Below are 20,626 nucleotides of genomic sequence, written 5' to 3' on the forward strand. Positions count from 1 at the left end.
ACCTGCTCGAAACATGCTCTTAAGACATAAAGAATATCTATTAAATGTTCAACAAAGATAATACAACGTTTCTAGATAATTACAAGATATGTATACATGTATATATGCGTATGTGTATTATATCGTATTATCTTATACGAACATGTGTATGTATGTGCGTGCGTGTATATAATATACGTAGAGGTGTATATAAATATATATATATATATATATATATATAAAAATCGATCAAAAACCATTCGTAAAAAGATCACAAAAGATATACAAATCGAAGAGGAGCGTTCGTTATAATAGAATGAATAGAAAAATTCACGAGAAATTTACGCTATTTTACGTGTTCGCACGGGCCAGGAGGATGACGAAGGCGAAGAAGAGACAAGAAACGCGTCTCTTACTTCTCCGTCTCCTCCTCTTCGTCGAACTCTCCCTCGTCCTCCGCGGTAGCTTCCTGATACTGCTGATACTCCGACACCAGATCGTTCATGTCCGACTCGGCCTCGGTGAACTCCATCTCGTCCATCCCTTCACCGGTGTACCAATGAAGGAACGCTTTCCTCCTAAACATAGCCGTGAACTGTTCGGAAATTCTCTTGAACAGTTCCTGTATGGCGGTGGAGTTTCCGATAAAGGTGGCGGACATTTTCAGACCACGGGGTGGTATGTCGCAGACGGCCGTCTTCACGTTGTTCGGGATCCACTCGACGAAATACGAGCTGTTCTTGTTCTGAATATTCAACATTTGTTCGTCGACCTCTTTCATGGACATTCGTCCGCGAAACACAGCGGCGACGGTCAAGTATCGTCCGTGTCTAGGATCGCAAGCGGCCATCATGTTCTTAGCGTCGAACATCTGTTGAGTGAGTTCCGGTACCGTCAACGCTCTGTACTGTTGACTTCCACGCGAGGTGAGCGGCGCGAAACCGGGCATGAAGAAGTGCAATCGAGGGAACGGCACCATGTTCACGGCGAGCTTCCTCAGGTCCGCGTTCAGCTGTCCGGGAAATCTCAGACAGGTCGTCACTCCCGACATCGTGGCCGATACCAAATGGTTCAGATCTCCGTAGGTGGGAGTGGTGAGTTTCAAGGTTCGAAAGCAAATGTCGTAGAGCGCCTCGTTATCGATACAATAAGCTTGATCGGTATTCTCGACCAGCTGATGCACGGACAAGGTCGCGTTATAAGGCTCGACCACGGTATCGGATACCTTCGGAGATGGTACCACGGAGAACGTAGTCATTATTCGGTCCGGATACTCTTCGCGAATCTTGCAGATCAACAGGGTACCCATACCGGAACCGGTACCACCGCCGAGCGAGTGAGTTAGTTGGAAACCTTGAAGGCAGTCGCAACTCTCGGCTTCTTTTCTAACCACGTCCAATACCGAGTCGACCAACTCGGCACCCTCGGTATAGTGACCCTTCGCCCAGTTGTTACCCGCTCCAGACTGTCCGAACACAAAGTTGTCAGGTCTGAAGATCTGCCCGAACGGTCCTGATCGAACCGAGTCCATGGTACCCGGCTCCAAGTCGACGAGGATGGCACGCGGAACGTATTTGCCACCGGACGCTTCATTGTAGTACACGTTGATCCTTTCCACCTGCAGGTCCGAATCCCCGTGATAGTCACCGGTAGGATCGATGCCGTGCTCGTCCGAAATCACCTCCCAGAACTGTCGTGGGAAACAATAAAAATTGATTCGTACGCGTTCACTGATTCGGTTCGCGCGCGATCGTCACTCCGATCTGATTCGCGTCTAGCGCAAAACGGCAGGAAATATTCAGGAAAAGTCTGGCTGTTTTAAACGTTTTTCTTTACACAAGACCGTCAAGTTGATGATACTCGCGTTCTTTCAACGATAAAATGGCACTAACCTTGGCACCGATCTGGTTGCCGCATTGTCCAGCTTGTATATGCACGATTTCTCGCATCTTTCGATCGGTTCGGAGATAAGGGAAACACCGTAAAAATTTCAACGAACGAACAAACGTGTTCGAACGTAATCGTTAAGATGGTTCGTCGATGGGTGGGACGTCGAAGGACGAGGCGAGGTGGTGGCTCCTCGACACGAAGGTGTATCGCTGCGAACGGCGCCTCGGAAAATGTCTCGAACAAACAGAAACAAACGAACGTTCGATTCTCCATAGCGACCGCGGAACGTTCGCGGATCGTCCGCGTATCACCTTCTTTCTTTTACCCGCCTATTTTGTCCGTTGACCATTGGAAAATCGAAACGGCGAAACACTGTACTTCTTCAATGGTTTTTTGCTTAACAACGTTTCCTCGAGAGATCTAAAAACTAATCGTTCGCGACCGCGACTGTGACCACCGAAATGAACGATAACGATAACGATACAGAGGACGGTTGATCGGTCCAAGTCCGGTCGCTCATTGCGTTTTCCTCTGTTCGACGATCACGACCGTCGTGTCCGGCCGTTTCTCTTCACCGTCCACAAATCCCTCTTCTTTCCTTGGTTCGCTCGAAGATTGACTCTGATGCGAATTTTCCACCTCCTGGCCAGCTGGTTCGTCCTGCGTCTGTGACGAACGATTTCCCGGTTTGCCGTTCACCAAGTACCTCAACGGCATCCACTCCGATTTCTCCTGCTCCTTGTTTCGTTTCCTGCAAAGTAAAACTCTAATGGTCTCACAGTCCCCTATATCTTTGAAGACTAGCGGTTAAAAGAAACTGACTTTGGTAAAGTTGGACAGGACCATAGCTTAAAGTCCGCCCCAAAAAGTTCACCCTCCTCGATCGTCTGCGGCAGGTGAATGTTCAAGGTCTCGGGCAAAAAGATGGAGGTGAGAGCTCCAGCGACGCTGAGCGTACCCATTATGATCAACGGAAGTACCCTCGAATAGACGGCCAGATGAACGATGTAGGGGAAACCGAGCAAACCGATACCCGCGATGAACGAAGCGACTCCCATCGCCTGCGACCTCAGCACCGTTGGTAGCAATTCGCCGACGAACACGTAGAAAACGGCGAACGACGCCGCGATACCAAATTTCCCTATCATCGCCAAGGACACCGTCACCCATACGGCGTCTGCTGCGACACACATACGTACTCGAAACGCGTCTCTTAGACGGTTAGTGTAAAAAGAAGAAAATCGTACCTTCGGGAACGAACATGCAGGAAACGCAGGCGACTCCACCTAAAAGCATGGTCAAACACAAGACCCATCTTCTGCCCAATCTGTCCATGGCGTACCACGTGATCACGTAGGACGGTATCTCGACCAGGCCACCTACAACACGTATAAGACAAAAGAGAGAAATGAATTTAGTTCGATGGGTCGCGTTCGAAGGCAACGCAACGTCGCGATAACGATCGCATCGCGTATGCGTGACGATGCACCAGCCTAGCTACCGTGCAGCACCGCGAGCACCGACGTGAACACGAAAACATGTTTACGGCTAGCAACGCGATCGCTAGTCAAGGTTGCTTCGAGAAGAGCGCAAGCTTTACCGATGAAGAAGGCCAGGTAATCGGAGAGGCCGAGGTTCGTCGTGTTGTACGACAATCCGTTGTACACTACCGCGTTCGCCACCCAGTCGAACGCAAGGATGAAGAATTTTTTCCTGATGTTTGGGTTTCTAATGAGATCCATCGGTGTGGCCGCAGGCGGGGGTGATCTGTCCACCGTGTCGGTCGTCTCGCTATCTCCGGAATTGGTGCCGTTGCACGAGATACCTTGCCGCCGCAGAATCTCCAGCTGAAATGGAAAACAGGATCCCAACGATCGATCCGCGACTCCTATCATCCTCGACTCCGAACTTACCTCCATTTTCCTAAGAAAGTTATTCGGTACCGTCCTACCGTTGATCTTGGCCATACGCTGAACGATCACTTCCGCCTCGTCTATTCTGTTTTTACTGAGAAGCCATCGCGGCGACTCGGGAATGATCCAATAGTAGCTGAAGAGGAGAACAAAAGGGACCGAGGTGGCCAACGACAACGCGAACCAATGCCTGAGCAGGTAACCCTACGGAACAGAAGAAAAGAAAGGAGGAAATATCGCGCCGTTTCGCGATCAAACGGTTCGAGATCGAATCGAACGATATGCTTTACCAGCAAGGCTAGAAGAGACATCGCCGACGCGAAGAACATGCTAATCACCATGCCGGCGAACGTTCTGTATCTCGGGCCCATCAGTTCGAGAGCTGAAATCGAAATCGAAATCGTTTTTCCTTCCGGCTTCGATTGCTTCTTCTCGCTCGCTTACCTAGTATAAAAGGTATCTGATAGATTGCTGGAAAGAAAAGGCCGTTCACGGTCCTCAACACCGTGTAGATGACGTAGTTTGGGCTGAAACTGGTGGCGATCGAGAGTATGACTTCGAGGAAGAGGATGGCAAAGAAGGCCGTTCTTCTGCCCCATTTGTCGGCGATCCAGCCAAACACCACGTTCCCGAACAGGCTACCGACGTAGAAGAACGTGGTAGAGGTGGAAGGCCACCAGCTGTTGTCGCATACCAAGTCTAGCTATGTGGATGCAGAATGCCATTACAACGCCTACGTTCTGTTAACGATTTCTCTGGTGAAAACTGTATCAGTGGCGGGAAATTTCGTGAAACGAAAACGAATCTCGATGGAAGATTTTAAGGAAACAGCTATGTAACTGAGATTACGAATATCGGCCATGCTACGGACGAGTCATTGCTCCGGTTACCCGTCGCGTTATCATTCTTTATCTTCGTCCCTGGCGAGTAGCGCGGTTAGGGTTAAGCCGCTTCCGATTTCGTCTTGCTCGATTCCGAAACCGATCGTTTCGCGAGCTGAAACGAGGAACGAGAGATACGGTAGCGTAGCGGTAACGTAGTTAACCGGAACCGAGGAGCGGAGGCGCGGAGGTGGGTCGGCCAGCGATCGGAGGGCGAAGCGGCAAAGCGGCGCTATCATCGACTCCGACTCCCACAGCCAGAGGTGTTCATCACCCTCGGTTGACAGCACCAACGCGTTCCTATCTCCGCCACCCCTCTCCTCCTTCACCTCCTCCTACTCGTTACTACGATCTTTGCTCTTTCCATTGTCGCGACACACGCGTCCGATCCGAAACTTGTCCTGGCCCGTGCGTTGCGCAGCACCGTGCCGCATCGCGCCGCGTTACGAACCGACGCGCCTTTCGAATCGTGCTTGAAATTCGTAAGCTCCCGCGGCGACGGAGCGACGCGTGACGCGAAAAACACTGGAGGAGCGGCGAACGCGCGTCAAAGAGAGGAAACGTTGTTAGAAGTGGGTAAACAGAAGCGAGGGAACGGAAACGAATCCTCATCGAGCGTCGATCAACCTCGACAAATAAAAGCATACCGACGCTCGTTAATGGGTTTAACACGAACTTTGATTTAAGCAAATTGCCACTCACGGACTTTTGATGTCTCCGTGAAACGCAAAAGGTAAATTGCATGGAAATACGGGAGCGCTCGACGACCAACCAACCGAGCAACCGACCGACCGACGACACCTAGTTATATCGTCAAGGGCAGTGCACGCGCCCATAGGACGTTAACGACGCGAGCAGATTTTATCACCCTGACACACTTCGAAAACGATATATTGATATGACCGCGGTACGGTGTGCCGTTTGTTTCATGCTCGAGTGTTGGCTCCTTCGTTTCTCGCTAGATACGAGGAATCGAGGGAAACCAGCTCCGGTAAGCTTGGATTCTTGTCCCGAATCAGGCCCAACTCGGCACGGCCGGTGTAAGCGAGAACGAGGATGAAGAACGGAAAACGGAAGGACAGGATTTACTTCGATGGCTGCGTGCGTCATACGTCTGCGTAAATCCGGACCGTGTAAATACGTAGCGAGCACACCCTCCGCATCGATGCGGCCGGCGAACCGGCAATGACCAAGCGGGATGCGTTGATGGGCTGCTGGTCCGAGGAGGAGAGGGACAGTTAGGAAGAAGAGAGAACAGAAGGGAACAGAAGAGGAGGAGGAGGAGGTCGTTGTTTCTCGGTAGGCGCGTCGAAAGATCGAACGGGTTTAACGGCGGAAGCGGCCGGCAACCGAATTCGGTCGCGATTCGGTCGTGTGCGTCACCGAGCGAGAAACGCGAACGCGTACTCGTACGTAGGTACCCTCGGCGAGAGCTACGCCGACAGTTTGTACATAGGCGCGAGGCATTTGACGCTACGGATCGCATGACCGGATGCGGGGGTAGGTAAATTGGTCGGCAATTGATGACGCCACCGGAGAGTCGTAAGCTATCGGCCTGTCACTCGCTATCGGTCGCTCCCCCTCGTCTCTTTCACCTGATCCCTCAAATTCCCTCGTCGCGGATTAGAAAACGGCACGCGCGACCGCGTAACTCGCGGAGCACGCAAACTCGGTACCGCGGCTATTTCCGTCCGACGCGTAGAATCGAGTTGAATAGAGGAGAATAGAGAATGTAACCGAGCCAACTCGCACCTAGATCCTCGACCCCGAATGTTACGATTCTCGTTGCGGCAACCACTCGCCAGCACTGCTGTCTAATTGCGGCAATTTAATAACGCGTTAATCGACCGCTCGCAAGCGAGAAACTACCGCGTGACCGACGACGCTTCTTCGTTTCTCGAACGAGTCCCGGGAGTTTCCATCGACTTCCTGGAACGCGCTCTTCCGGGCTCGCGGTAGCTCGTTCGAACGGGGGACGCGTTTCCAATTAATCGAGCTACGCGGAACCAATAGTCGAATTCGAACGGGACATCCGGCGCGCGAGCTTTCGCTAGAAAAATGTGATTAGCAAGCGGGGACACGCGGTCTCGGTTCCGCGAACGGGACCGAGCGATCGAGCGCCACGGTGCGCCGCGGTTAACGCGAATCTGCCGGGACGGAGGCACAAAGGCCAAGGCGAATTACCCCGTGAAACACGAGTCGCTTGGCCGAAGCGAGTTAGCTGGCTCGTTTGAACGCGAGCGAAATTCATCGAGAGACTGATTAACGCGTAGGAGAATTATGCAAATGGCCGAGACCCGCTCCTTCTCGTCCCCGTAAACGACGTCAAAGTCGACCTACTCGGATGACAACGTTTTTCCCTTTCTCGAGAAACGGTGACCGTTTTGCGGTGTCGAGTGAAAGAGATAAAGTCGAGTTTACCTCGGTGACCAGGGTGCTGTCGTAGTCCCGGGTGTCGTAGATCCAGCCGTGTTGACAGCCGATGACCGGCCAGTCGGGATTACCGACCGGCGGCGGTGGTAACCTGTCCCTCGACGGATGCCTGACATCGCGGCTACCCTCCGTCGCGTTCTCCAGCATCGCATCGCTCAGCCACGAATCGACGATGGACGTGTAATTCACGTTGTACATTTTGCATTTCGAGTACTTCACCTTGCCGTCCGATTTCTCGGTGTACGGCAAAGACAGGGCCTTCCTCTCGTTCAGCGTCATCAGATCGGTCAGATTCTCCAGTTCCGGTACCCTGCACCAATGATCCGGCGACGCGCTCACAAACACCTGTCGGTCAATTAATTCGCGCGTACACGCGCCAAACGTTTCTATTCTGAACCAGTGTTCCCGGTCTACGGCCGATCTCTTACGCGAGATCGAGAAGGAAGCTTTCTAGATAGCACTCACTTGCGAAAAGGCCAAAAAGGCGGCTGGTAGAGTGGCCGGGATGCAAAGAAGGTAGTACATGATGTTCTGATATTTTCCCTTCTCTCCCACGTGCACCAACACCTCGTCAAAGTCGATCGAGCTCATGTTTCCGGGGCTGATGCTTCACCGCGTATCAACGACACCGATATCCACACCGACACCGACACCTCCGCCTCCGCATCGACGATCCTCCGCGTCTCGACGGTAACGCGACTTTTACACACCCTCGAATCACGCCGCATGACCGCCGCGGCGATCCGTCCTCGAGGGCATCCACGCCGTTTCCTTCTCCGACACCCCCTACCGATTCTTCTCCTAATCCCTCGATACTTCTAATCTAATTCCACGAAACGCTTCTAATTCGAGTTTCCACGCGAAAACTAAACGATTCGTACGAGGAGGAAAAAATTCCTGGCTAAATGTTCGATAGAGAAACGCGTGCCGCGACAGCGATCGAAACGAACGATTCGATCGGTCGTCGCTGCTTGTCCCGCGATCTCGGTCTCGCGATAGTCTGCTCAACGCGGAGCGGATACGTCCCGTGACGACACGACCAACCGAACGGTTTCTGCTTCGAATTCGGAATCGCGTAAAGCGCGGCGAACGCACGTCTTCGCGCGTTCTTATATGCCGCGATCATAGCGCCGACCGCGATCAGCCATTGCCGGAGAACACCTCCTCTCTTCCGATCCTCCCGAGCATCCTCTTCGACGGCGTCCCTCCGCCTCTCCGCAGCCGCAGCCGCAGCCACCGCAGCCACCGACGACGCCACTGCCTCACCGTGATCCGCCAGCCGGCAACCTCCGATCTCCAACCTCCTCTCGTTACTTAGCTGCAAACCGACCGATAAACCAAATTCCATCGAATCTCTCTTCTCAAATACCTTTATACTTTCTCTTAAATCTTATCCCTGTAACTCGGCATCGAACCGAGACGACTCGGCCGAACGAACAGAAGCAGTTCTAAGACTGTTCAAAGACGTTTCAAAGAAGCTAGGAAAAGCGATGCGCTCGCATGATTCGATGTCGCAACGAGAACGGAATGCGAATCTCGTTGTTCTCGTACTCGACGCGACGCGACTCGGCGCAGCAGCGTGCCGTAAACCGCACGAGAAAACGCCGGAAACTGGCCAAGACGTTCCCGCCTTGGCAATTTGTCCGTCCACGCGACACTCGGACAGTAAGGCCCGCAGAAACGAGACACGCGAATCGGACGGCCAGAATGTCGGCCTTGGTTTTTGCCTCGAGCTTCTTTCCATCGCGTCGTCTGGCGAGCGTACAAATTGAAATCGTCACGACATCCGCGCTAACGATTCCACGGCTTCCGATTCCTCCTCGTTTCTTTCGAACCACGGTTCGGCGTGGCGGGACCCGTTCAAACAGTCCGCGTTCACCTCTCGATACCCCACCGATACGGCAAACCCGCGCCGCCAATCGCCGATACTAGATCCAGGATTCCGGTCCACGTGACGCACGCGCTTGCATTCTACAGCCTCCCGTCGCCTCTGCCTCTGCCGCTGCCTCTGTCTCTTGTCGCTCGTTGCGAGTGACGTCACGAGTGCAAACAACGTCATCCCGCTTCGCACGCCGTCCCGTTGCTTCCTCTTATTCGGGCCAGAGGAGACGAAGCCCATCCTCCCCCTTTACCTCTTCGCCCCCCGCCCATCCCTCGTCGTCCTCCCTCGTTTTCACCCCCGTTCGCCCCCATTCGCCCCCTTCGCCAAAACTACCATCAGATAAACGTATTTGCTGCAATTTTGTTCGAACCGATCAAACGTTACGTAATTCGGAGCAACGGATCCGTTCGGCCAGATTCATAAAAAAAATCGCTCCTATCGCATCGCCGATTAAATTATCTCGCTTCGCAAATTTCATTAACCTCCAAACTCAATCGGTCCGTAAATAATTTATATTTTTACAACGAATTGCGAGATTATTACACGAAAATGCAGAGATAAGGTTGCAACGGTTGCGTTGCGTGATCGCGCCTTAGTTACCAGATAATTAAACAACTCGATTTATGGCACTCCTGACAGGAACTGCTGACTAAATTTTTCCATAACAATCAAAACAACTTCGTCAAACAATTTTTTTTCTCTCCCAAACTTAGCCGTATTTGCATTTCCTAGTCCTCGCCGCGATTTTACTGTTCAGCGTTTGCGCCTTACTCGCAAACAATCTCGATCTTTAATTTACTCGTTGACGCGATAAAAATTCTCGTCTCGTTATCGATCGATGCGTTCACTCGATTCCCCCTGCCTGCAGCTTGATTCCCGTTGCCTTGCCTTGCCTTGCTTTGCCTTAGTTGCGTCGCCTTTCGTTTTATCGTTCTTACAAGTGTAAACTTCCAAAATCATCTCTACCTCCAACCCTTTTCTATACTTTCTAACCCTTTCGCAAAATAATTGCCTCGTTTGGAAAATCTTACCGATCGAAGAAGACAACTTCCACGGATGTTATACTTGGATATCGTTTCTGATGCCTCTCTGGATTCAAATTGACAACACCGGCAAACGTAGAAACGTGTGGACGGTGCCACGATAGAAACACTTGCTACACCTTACGTCTCGGACATCAGTTTCGTTACGAGCTATCGACATTTTTCAACGATTAAATCACTGCAATCTTTTATGTCTTTCGGAAGAGAAACAAACGTTCCCTTGTCTCTCTGATTGCAAGGTGGACCAAATCTCAGCTCCCACGTTCATCGGTCACCGGACACCCGGTTACGATCGCACCGCCATTCGAATAGTTCGTATCTTTCGATCCTTGATCCAATCCTTTCATGCTTTCACGCTTCGCGTGTCATTCTTTGCCCCTCGTGGATCGCGCGTTCACCTTCGCTCCCTCTTTCGCTTAACCCTCTCGCCCCCCTCCCCACTCTGTTTAACGTTTCTCTTCGAATCGTCGTTTTTCCACGTTTACGAAATTTCCCGCCTTATTCTCGTCGTCTTTCTTCCCCCTTAGTCCGTTACTCTCGTGTACCGTCTCCTTCTCATCCCCTTCCCTGCACCGTTTACACGCTTTCCCTCGTCGAGGAACAGACCGACAACCGCTACTGGAAGAAACGAGTAGCCTCTATCGCGAACTGAAACTGAAGCAATCGTGGATACAAGGGGTCCGTCCACGGTATATCCCATCCTCCTATCTATTCGTTTCGAACGTCCCCCTTGAACCCTCTCTCTCTGTTACTCACTATCCCGATCTTCGTTCTTCTAACGAACCGCTTCGCTATTCTCTCTCTCGGTCCCTCTCGCCCAAAGTCTCGTATACGGTTCCCTCCACGATCCTCTGGGACTCTCCCTTACCCTCCGACTCCTCTCGATCGCCACTCTCCTATCACGCTGCATGCTCGACTACTATCTCGACTATTAATATAAAAGGGGGTTCCTCGACACTCGCCGCCCGGTAATTGTATAGCGTGTACACCAACCGGACCTTTAACGCCGATTTAGATTTATGCAATGCCTCGCGAATCCTTTTCTCTTCTTTTCCTTTCGCCAACATTTACTTTCGTTCGAACAACCCTTTCTATCTTTCCACTCTTTCGTTCCTCCTTCGTCCCTTCTTATTTATTAAGGAGAAATAAGCTTCGGAGCAAGCTTTTCAGTTTGAATAGTGATAACAATTAGTCGTCTTCACGTGTTATTTTTGTTTAAACAAATTCTACCATCCAGCATGGAAAACTTGTCGCTTGTGTTTGAATTTGTTTATTCCCGCTAAAATGTGCCGTACTCAGGGACGTGGTAACAAAGTGGGGAAGTTTATATCTCCACTTTAACGATTTACCTACATCATGTTTGAACAAGCGTTTCTTTTTTTGCTTCTACACATACAAAGTTAACTTTGCAATGAGGTCGATATATTCCATTTTACACAGAAAATTTGTATAAAATATGATTTCTTAGGGGGGACGAAGAGGTCCTGGTTTCCATGGCGATGCAAACATGGCGGCCCTAAGTGTACACGTGTAATGAATTGAAAGATGTCACGATGAAAGATGAGGGAACATTGATCTATTTTTTTTTACTATCGTCAAAATGTCAAATGCGAAGGACAGAAAAGTGCAGAGCATTGAACAACAAAAGAATTACGAATCAGAGAAACCAATTTATGTAAGAAAACTAAACTTCGGACAGTCGATTCTAACCTTAGATACGGTTAAGGAATTCCAGGGGCAAAAAGATGGTACGTTGTTGATAAATAAAAATGTGGCAAATATACCATGCACGGGAAAGATCGATTTTGTCCGTAAATGGATCGAATCTCACGAAGAGTGCATTTTCAATTCGGAAAATGTACTCCAATTATCGCCTACTTTGGATTCGTCTGCGCTTAAACGCACGGAAACTTCTCCTGTTTTCGGCAAACGACGCAAACGAGTAAGAAAGAAAAGTAGTTTGAAGGATGCTGTGATAGAAAACGATGTTCGAGTGCATTCGAATAAGCTGCAAAGTACAGATAGAAAAGAAATTTCTAGTCCTTTTGCTGAAAATAATAAGCGTATGAAAATTGATAGTAACAATTGGAGGGAAAACGCTAGAGAGAACTTATTTCATTCTCCAACAACCACAGCTCATTTAGAAACATCCCAAGCAAATACGTCTCCTATACTTGACAAAAACTTTTATGGGTACAAAAAGAGACGAAGAAAATGTACAGGTGAAACTTCGCATAGAAAAGTATTGGTACAAATTCAAAATAAACATATGGAAACAAATATAAGAAGTGCTTCCATTAATAAAGGGAAAGAATCTCCTGTTCTAGTTGAGAACTGTTACTATTCTAACAAAAAGGAAGCAGAGATACAAAGTAACTACATAGATTCAAATATGAATTCTGTGGTAGCCCATAATTTAGAGAATGATCAACATCTGGAAACCAGATTTAAAATTATGTCTACTCAGAAACAACAGAGTTTGATAAGAAAGTTAGAAAGCAGTTTCAACAATGATGATCTGAAATCTTCTACAAGTAAGGATTTAAAAATTTCAGAGGACTTTCTGGAACTTGCTTCAGTAGATTCAAACTCGAAATTACGCCTAGAAGATAGCCCAAGAGATAGCGAGAAAGTTGAAACAGAATCTAGCAAATCAAACGACGATAATTGTAACAACATTGTAAATACTAGCAGCGAAACCGATAAGGATCTTAGCGAACTGATAGAAGACACGGATATGCAAGATGTAGAATCTATTACTAAAAACTCTAATCGTGGCCCAAAACGCATTTCCTATTTAATTTCCAAAGCCGATTCTCTGACCTCGCAAATATCTACCAAAGACTCTGATCAAACGTATTTTGAAAAAGGAGAGCAGCTTCGATGTATGCTCCCTAATAAACGTAACGATCTACAGCCTTCCCAAAAAATTTCTCAAGTATCAACGCAAGTTAACGATCTGGCGGATGTTAAGTCGATTCAAAGTGGAATTGTTATTAGTACAGATACGTCGCCGGGAAAAACATACCCAGACTTATCTGTAAAATTAAATCTTTTAGATTCGGGGAAAAAGAGGAAAAAGCCGAAAAGGTAGTTTTATTTAGATTTAACCGATTGTTTTTGCTAAAAGTATAGTGTTAAAATATTTCGCTTTACGTTACAGGGGAAGTTTGTCGGAAAAATTGCAGCTGACGATCAACAGACAGGTATCGTTTGTACGTGTGTGGAGATATCAAATGAAACAAATGGATAAAGATAACATTTCTGTACCGTGCGTTACTGTTTGCGTTCATACCTGCATAACACGTTTCAGCAGACAATTCCTAGAAGGAGTTGTGATGGAAGATTCATTTGAATTACTGTCTCCTAAAGGGAGAAATAATTCTTCGAAATTTATCAAAATCATGACGATTCCTAATATTGTGGGTAAAGTTGAAATAAAATCGATGGGTATGGTACAAATTTTTCCACCGTGGGAAATTTTGGATGAAAACAAATTAATCGTACATGTAACTTATATACGTGTTGTACCTGATAACAAGAAAAATATTAAATTAAATGATATCAACGTGAATCATGTTAAAGAATCGTTAAGGATCGTTAAAGAGTTTTGTTGTCCGTGTACAGATGCAAATAGAATGATATCATATTGCACAGATCGAAGCAATAAACCTAATGTTATTGAAAAGCTATTTATCGACTAATTTATCGTACCAAAATTTATTCGTGCATTAAATATAAATAACGCAATCAAGAACAGAAGAAATAAAACAGGGAAACGTTACTTTATAGTTCTTATAACTTTAGTTGTGATTTTATAGTCTGTTATATGTATATATTATATATATTGGGTCAAATAGATTATTTTACAAACAAAAGCACCATTTGCATTTTTGTTTAATATTTGCAAACCCTGTCCCTTACTTTTTTGAAGAGACCGCCATGATGTGATTTATTAGTTTCATCGTTCAATATCTAACAAAATGACTAAAGACGTCGGTATTTCAGATTGTATAAGGTAAGAGAAGGTGTACCACTGGAGTTAGCCACGTTACCTCTAGGTGGCTAAGTTTTTTATCCGATACATTCCACTGTATATGACTGTATGTAAAGTGTCACAAAGGTTTTGTTTGCATACCTGCGAATTATTAGTTTTACGCCGATCTTAATGCGACTCTTCATTTAATTTTCAACTGTCTACCGAAATTACAAGTGACTCAAAGGTAAGGCAGTAAATCAAAATGGATATTCGTGACATCCGTTCGTATCGTTCATTCTCCTTCGGTGTTTGTCATTTTATCGTTCGATATCTAATTCTTTTTAAACGTACGTCAATTGGGCGCGCGTAAAACATAACGATTTCTTTCAATACTTCATATTTGCATCGTGTTAATCTAGTTTTTTTTTTCCTACGAAATACTAGATCGTTACTGTCATCGATGTACATAACCTCGCTTTCTTGTCAATCGTTTTCCTTGTTATCTCAAATTTAAAACATTTATTTTACAGGTAATAATGTCAATAGCTCAGGACCGACCCGAGCTTTACGAAGAAGTGAAATTGTATAAAAATGCCAGGGAAAGAGAGAAATATGATAACCAAGCAGATCTGTATGCAGTTGTAAATACATTGCAGCATTTGGAAAAGGCTTACATTAGGGATTGCGTGACTCCTAAAGAATATACTGCTGCTTGCAGCAAACTGTTGGTACAGTACAGAGCTGCTTTCAAACAGGTATTTCCACAGTTAGTTAAAAATCTTGTATAGTAACAGTAAAAGAATATTATGTTCTTTTATCTGTAATTCTTCTTATTTAGGTGCAAAGCGATCAGTTTCCTACCATAGATGCGTTTGCCAGAGCATTTAGACTAGATTGTCCAGCCGCTCTGGAAAGGATCAAAGAGGACAGACCAATTACCATAAAGGACGACAAGGGAAATACGTCGAAATGTATCGCGGACATCGTGTCTCTGTTTATTACGTTAATGGACAAGCTGCGGCTTGAAATCAAAGCCATGGATCAGCTACATCCCGATTTAAGAGACTTGATGGACACTATGAATCGCCTTAGCATATTGCCAAGCGATTTTGAAGGCAAAGAAAAGGTTGCGGAATGGCTACAGATTCTAAATAACATGTCGGCTTCCGACGAATTATCCGACACCCAAGTGAGACAATTGATCTTTGATTTGGAAACGTCCTACAACGCTTTCAATAAAGTTCTTCACAACTCGTAATCCAACCCGTTCGGTTGCTTTGCATCGAAACGCGAAACTGTTTATTTTTTTAATCGTTTAGCTACGATGGTTCCTTTAATGTCGTTTACGACTAGTACAATCAAAGGTTCCAACTTGGTTTCATCGTAACTGTGTTACATACGTACGCGTACAAATAGAGCCATACAACTATTTTATACACCGTTCTTTATAAAAAGATATTTAAACGGTGATTCGTTAAGTGTAAGATATAAATACGATGTATATACAGTGTATCGAACGAAACAATAAAATTAATCGTAGGTGCTTATTAAATTATTACGGTGTCTCTTCTTTTCATTTATTCTCAATGAAAAGCGAAACTTTTCAAACGGTACCTTTTTACGAAAAAGCATATTTGTTTATTGGTAATATTTAGAGGTGAATTGCGGTTAATATTCCGCAGAATACGAGGGCAAACAAGTAGGAGAGTAGATTCGGCAAAGAGTACGAGGATCAATAAGGAGAGTAGGAGCGAGATATGTACGTTGGTCGATTTGTTTGCTAACAATAGTACCGCGGGCTAACCGGACTCGCATCTCTTTGATCTGCCAACAGCAGACTTTTCCAAGTCGTATTTACGTGGGATCGGTCGGAATGCAAATGAAGAGGGTGGTCTTTCGAAGCCCGAAGCTATAGACAAATACGGGCGTAAAGTGCAATATAACGAGCCATCGCTGAGAAACTAAATCAAACCAAATCAAACTAAATTAACGCGTTACCTTCCTGCGGAAACTTGTCGAAACGAATTCTTTTCAAACCTAACACGATAACCGAAGTTAAAATAAAAAAAATCGTCAGAATCGTGGTAATGGAATTTGTTAAATCGATTTCGGTACAGTTTACGACGACTCCTCGAAATCACCTTTGCGCGATCGGCAAACGAACCCTCGCGTGCACAGAAACGTTTGAAAAGCGTAGATAAAACACGAGCCACTTTGGAAAATCGTTCTCGATACGTGGACTCTCGAGGTTCCTTGTTTCGCGGGATGCCAATATCCACTGCTTCCCTTTTATCTATGCGCAAACAATGCCTCTTTGCTATTTCAACATCGACCGTTTTTCTTCGATTCAAATGCCGACCCTTCGTAGGAATTTCTATCCTTTGGATTTCACAACGCTAGCTGGAGAATACCTTGCGTTTATTTCTGCCCGTTGAGATTATATTACGTTCTAGATCATTTCGTCATCGTTGATACTTCTCGCGAAGGAATAAAATTTGGGCCACCGTAAAGGAGAAAGGAACCGCGGTGCGGCTCGGCGTCGCGACACCCTTCGCTGTTATCCTGTTATATCCATCGAGTTGCGGGAAACTCGTTAAAATTCCGCGGGTTTGTTCGTTTTTACGAGCAGCGTAACGCGGAAATAATTCGCGAAAGAAGGAGACAAAAAATCGACGTTTATCCTGCATTTACGCCACGCTCCCCTTTCTTCTCCCTCGTTGATATTTCTCGTAACAGCTGCTGCTCTTAGGAGAAATCGAAGGGTTTCTGCGAACGGAATAAGCCGAAAGGTGCGATCAACGAGCGGGAAATAATTTGGAGGGAACGATTATCGTCGGGAATTGGTCGGACGAGCGTCGGGGATTTCGCACCGCCGACCGTTTCCAACCACGGAAATTAATTTCCGCACTCCGGTTACTCGTCTTGTTCGCGCGACCTCTCGCTTACTTACGCTTCCCCGGATCCCTCGGACGTTTTCGCGAAGCTTCAACAACGCGAACCGTGAAAAGAAAAAACGTGCTATGAAATCGTTTGGTAGATCGGTGAACCTTCGAAAATCCAAATCGATCATTGTTGCACCGTTCAAGCGCATCCAAGACTTTGTTCGAACACGGAGCGTTAATCCGCTTCTTGTCTCGCGACAAATCGTCGGCCAGGTTCGTCAGACACGATAAGCCGCTGCTAATCCCGCGGTCTGATCCGAGATTAAGTTTCGTGCTAGCGCGTTCTCTATTCTCCAGAGATTACTTTTTTCCAGCTTCCTCTCGATCCAGTCCCGCCATTACCACCGTCATTCCAATCGTCATCGGCAATGTCGCGTATCGTGACCCCGATTTCTCGCAACATCCGTCCGATCGACGATAAAACGCGTGTAATTTCAGGCGCATGCTCGACCAGCTTCGATTCTCTTGCCGCGCCGAGTCAAGGTAATCGGATAGAAAATTTGCGACTTCCTTTCGTGGATCGAGTTATCCAAGCGAATAAGGGGACCGCACGAGCTGCTTTTAAAATAAGCTTTTTCAACTAACTCGCAAAGGGAAGAAAGAAAGATCTTTCTTCGTAAGGCTGCTTTAAGTCTACGCTTCGCCACTTCCTCATCGATCCAACCTATTAGTCATGTTATAGCGCGGGGATGCTTGTTAAAGTTCGCTTTACCAGACTAACGAAATTACGTTAATTGATCGACGCTCGCTTTAATATCGAGCCCCGACCCACCTCTGTCCGTCGAGGAAATCATCCATTTTCTTCGCGACGTGCTTTACTTCCCTCCAGTCTACTTTGCGCCGATCAAAGAGCATAGAATTCGTTCGTGGAATTGTTTGGGTTCGAGCTCGAAAATAGAAGGGTGCAGCAACAGCGAGAAAGACGTTTCGTAACGAGAACCTAGCTCGATACACGAATGTGAAACGAAACGTTTTATACGAAGAAAACCGCTATTTTGTAAATTTTACTCTTAATTTCGAGATTTTTCAGTGGCGTAATAATTTCTTAGAGTTCGACAGCGAATGGTATGTGTCAAAGCGCAGCTATATGCGGTCACGCGATCAGCTGTTCGCCAGATCGCTAGATCGTTCGACGTTTGACACACTCTGTACATAGATACATATGTACATACATCTAAAAGTCTAAAAGCAAGCTGGAAGACAGGCTCGCTTCCTCTCGGCTTGGTTTCGCGGTGAAAGACGAAACTCCGCGGTGAGACTAGCGTTGCGCCACTTTCCAGGCTTCTGGTTTGCTCCGCAGGAGGTAACTCGAGGCCTTTCCCTCCCTCTTTCCTCCCAACAAAACTATTCTTTTGCTACTCTGTAAATCATTCTTTGAATCGTAAATGTCCAACCCGTTTCAATCGTTTGCGATTTCAAAGCTCCTAGGAGCTAGGAACTTTTCTCGTTAATCCGACACCATCTTTTACGAAACCGCAAATTTTTCCATTCACCTGGAAGTAAATCGAGACGCAAGCTCTGTCCACCTTCGCGACACTCTTTTTACACGATTGTTCGGTTCGCGTATCCCGTAAATGGAAACTCGATACGCGAGCAATCGAGTGCCAAGACCGGCTCATCGTTTACACCTAAGTACATATTATCCGTTCTACTCCACCGGTCTCTCGAATGAGATTTTCCGATCTCGAAAACGGATAAGAAAAATGAGCAAACATTCGTTCGGGTTAGCTTAATATACGGGCGATGAGAGAAGATCCGAGAAGAAAGATTTATGGTAGGCTGATCGTCGGTTGCCAATTATCCTGGGGCGATTAAAATACGGAAAAAAGGGACCGATATGGTTGACTGGATGAAGAGTTGAAGAAGGAAGAAGGCGAAACGGGCACGTACATTTCGTTCGTCGAATATAATGGTCGGTGGATACGCGTCAGCTGGTTAAAACACCGACTGCGCTGGGCAGAAATATTAAGCGAAAGCCATCAGACTGATGAGTATCGGATGTGAGAAGGAAAAAGAAGAGAGCGAGAAAAACATTTTTCACCGTCGCGTGTCGTGTAGAGTCGAACCGTGCCGTTTTCGTTTCAGTTTCTTCTACTCCGATCTATTTCGATACAACACAATTTTGTTCCACGATATGTTCGTAATTTAAAAAGAAAACTCAGCGATCATATGTAGTCAAATTTTTACACCGTTTTTAAACGTTCGTCAGAGTTTCTTCGTGGCTATTTTTATTCCCCCAAAAGTGAGTCAACGATAAAACAACGCGTGATTCGTTGTTTGCAGACAATTGGAAAACATTTGGACCTTGGTACTCGCTACGATATCGTTCCGAACGTATCGTTTGAAATAAGTTTGCGAAGTGAAAAAGAAGTCTCATTCCGTTGACAGAAATATGTATCGACAAGGGGACAAATTCGAAGCAGTCTTTTTTTATTAATCGTCGCGAAAAGGGTGGCTCGTTAATCTTAACGCGAATCGAGTTAACTCGTCAGCTCGTTAGTCCGTGACAAAGTTCGAAGCATCGGGCTAAATATTCCGCGACAGTTGTCGCTCCTTTTCATCGATGAAAAAGAAATTTATCATCGTCAAGCTTACTTGATTTTCCACTCGCTTTCCCGGCTCTTCTCGCCTTTCGTTTACGTCCGAATTTAAGCAGATTAAAGAATCGAGATCGTTTTTAAATTACCATTTATAGTAGCAAAGAATTTCGATTTTATTCGAAACAACGAAAAAATCTCTGTTCCTGTAGGCGAAACAGAATCGAATAAAATATAAACGGTAGAATCTCGATTTTACCATACCGTTGGCAAACAGAGAACGTAACTGCGTTATCTAGCGTACACCGAGGAGAATAATTTGGAAATATACGCTTTCCACGGGTACCTCCTTTAATTCCATGGAAGCTCCGCTTAAACCAGGATTAGAGTACTTACGAGTCGGGGGTCGTTTCCAAACAAATTAGCTGCATTCTCTGTTGAACGGTGACCGTTCGAAATAGCTCTTCCAGTACACCACCCACTCTCACCTCTTCTACCCTCCATCATTCTCTTCTCCTATCTCATCCATCCATTCCTCTCCGTTCGGTAACTACAACGAACCAACAACCACTTCCTTCCTTCTTCTAACGATTTTTCTTCCACCTACTGCTTGCCTCGATAAGAAAACAGACAGAGTTCTGCGGCTGGGATCTAGGAAAGGAATAAAATACGAATAATGAAAATATAAAAAAAATGATCGAAAAGTCCATTGTCGAAAATAACACGAACGTAGACGAATACCCTTCGTTTCTGGTGCGTTTTATTGATCGGATAGAATTGTAGATACAGTTGGCAAATTCATCGGCAGTACAGTCGAAATACGTATATACAAATATGTACAACGCTGACGTTGATTCTCCTCGTTGATTCCTAGGGAGGAGGAATGGTTTCACGAATTTATGCGCTGCAACATCTATATCTTCGATAATCTTAAATTGAAATTCTCGTAACACGTTTGCTCGCGATCATCTTTCCTCGTACAAAATGGTAAGAAAACAGGAAAAAAAAAATAAAAATAAAAATATATTGAAATCGAAAAAAAGGGGAAAGCTGGATAGAAAATTCTATCGGGGACTAGAAAACGTTTACTCGAAACATTATTTTACACTAAAGCTGATCAGCTTGGGTGCACGCGTGCTTCTTTAGC

The 20,626-nt window shown here is 46.3% G+C and overlaps 3 protein-coding genes across 8 annotated transcripts; 1 reads left to right on the forward strand and 2 right to left on the reverse strand.

Moving 5' to 3' along the window:
• Positions 1-99: 99 nt before the first annotated feature.
• On the reverse strand, positions 100-2,014 carry LOC117607668 (tubulin beta chain). The gene is made up of 2 exons (XM_034331625.2): positions 1,872-2,014; positions 100-1,669 (listed from the first exon to the last, which is right to left on the reverse strand). Exons 1-2 carry the CDS (start codon positions 1,926-1,928, stop codon positions 392-394), a joined length of 1,335 nt encoding a protein of 444 aa, XP_034187516.1. The 5' UTR covers positions 1,929-2,014; the 3' UTR covers positions 100-391.
• A 371-nt stretch (positions 2,015-2,385) lies between these two features.
• Positions 2,386-20,470, reverse strand: LOC117607663 (organic cation transporter 1). Of its 4 annotated transcripts, none has more exons than XM_076688669.1 (11): positions 20,221-20,470; positions 19,876-20,130; positions 7,562-8,414; positions 7,085-7,441; positions 4,227-4,485; positions 4,073-4,164; positions 3,783-3,986; positions 3,470-3,716; positions 3,117-3,248; positions 2,692-3,046; positions 2,386-2,620 (listed from the first exon to the last, which is right to left on the reverse strand). In XM_076688669.1, exons 3-11 carry the CDS (start codon positions 7,685-7,687, stop codon positions 2,386-2,388), a joined length of 2,007 nt encoding a protein of 668 aa, XP_076544784.1. In that variant the 5' UTR covers positions 7,688-8,414; positions 19,876-20,130; positions 20,221-20,470. The 4 variants fall into 4 exon arrangements, with proteins under 4 accessions (XP_076544784.1, XP_076544782.1, XP_034187506.1 ...); XM_076688667.1 differs by having other exon boundaries at positions 2,692-3,049; XM_034331615.2 differs by lacking the exons at positions 19,876-20,130; positions 20,221-20,470 and adding an exon at positions 10,010-10,901 and having other exon boundaries at positions 2,692-3,049.
• Vps28 (vacuolar protein sorting 28) lies at positions 11,210-15,549 on the forward strand. Of its 3 annotated transcripts, XM_034331636.2 has the most exons (4): positions 11,210-13,111; positions 13,185-13,452; positions 14,531-14,755; positions 14,839-15,549. In XM_034331636.2, the coding sequence occupies exons 1-4, from the start codon at positions 11,622-11,624 to the stop codon at positions 15,256-15,258; spliced, it is 2,403 nt and encodes an 800-aa protein (XP_034187527.2). In that variant the 5' UTR covers positions 11,210-11,621; the 3' UTR covers positions 15,259-15,549. The 3 variants fall into 3 exon arrangements, with proteins under 3 accessions (XP_034187527.2, XP_034187525.1, XP_034187526.1); XM_034331634.2 differs by lacking the exons at positions 11,210-13,111; positions 13,185-13,452 and adding an exon at positions 14,079-14,244; XM_034331635.2 differs by lacking the exons at positions 11,210-13,111; positions 13,185-13,452 and adding an exon at positions 14,307-14,462.
• Positions 20,471-20,626: the final 156 nt, after the last annotated feature.

Source organism: Osmia lignaria, chromosome 6, assembly GCF_051020975.1.
Source record: "Osmia lignaria lignaria isolate PbOS001 chromosome 6, iyOsmLign1, whole genome shotgun sequence".
Classification (NCBI taxonomy): Eukaryota; Metazoa; Arthropoda; class Insecta; order Hymenoptera; family Megachilidae; genus Osmia; species Osmia lignaria.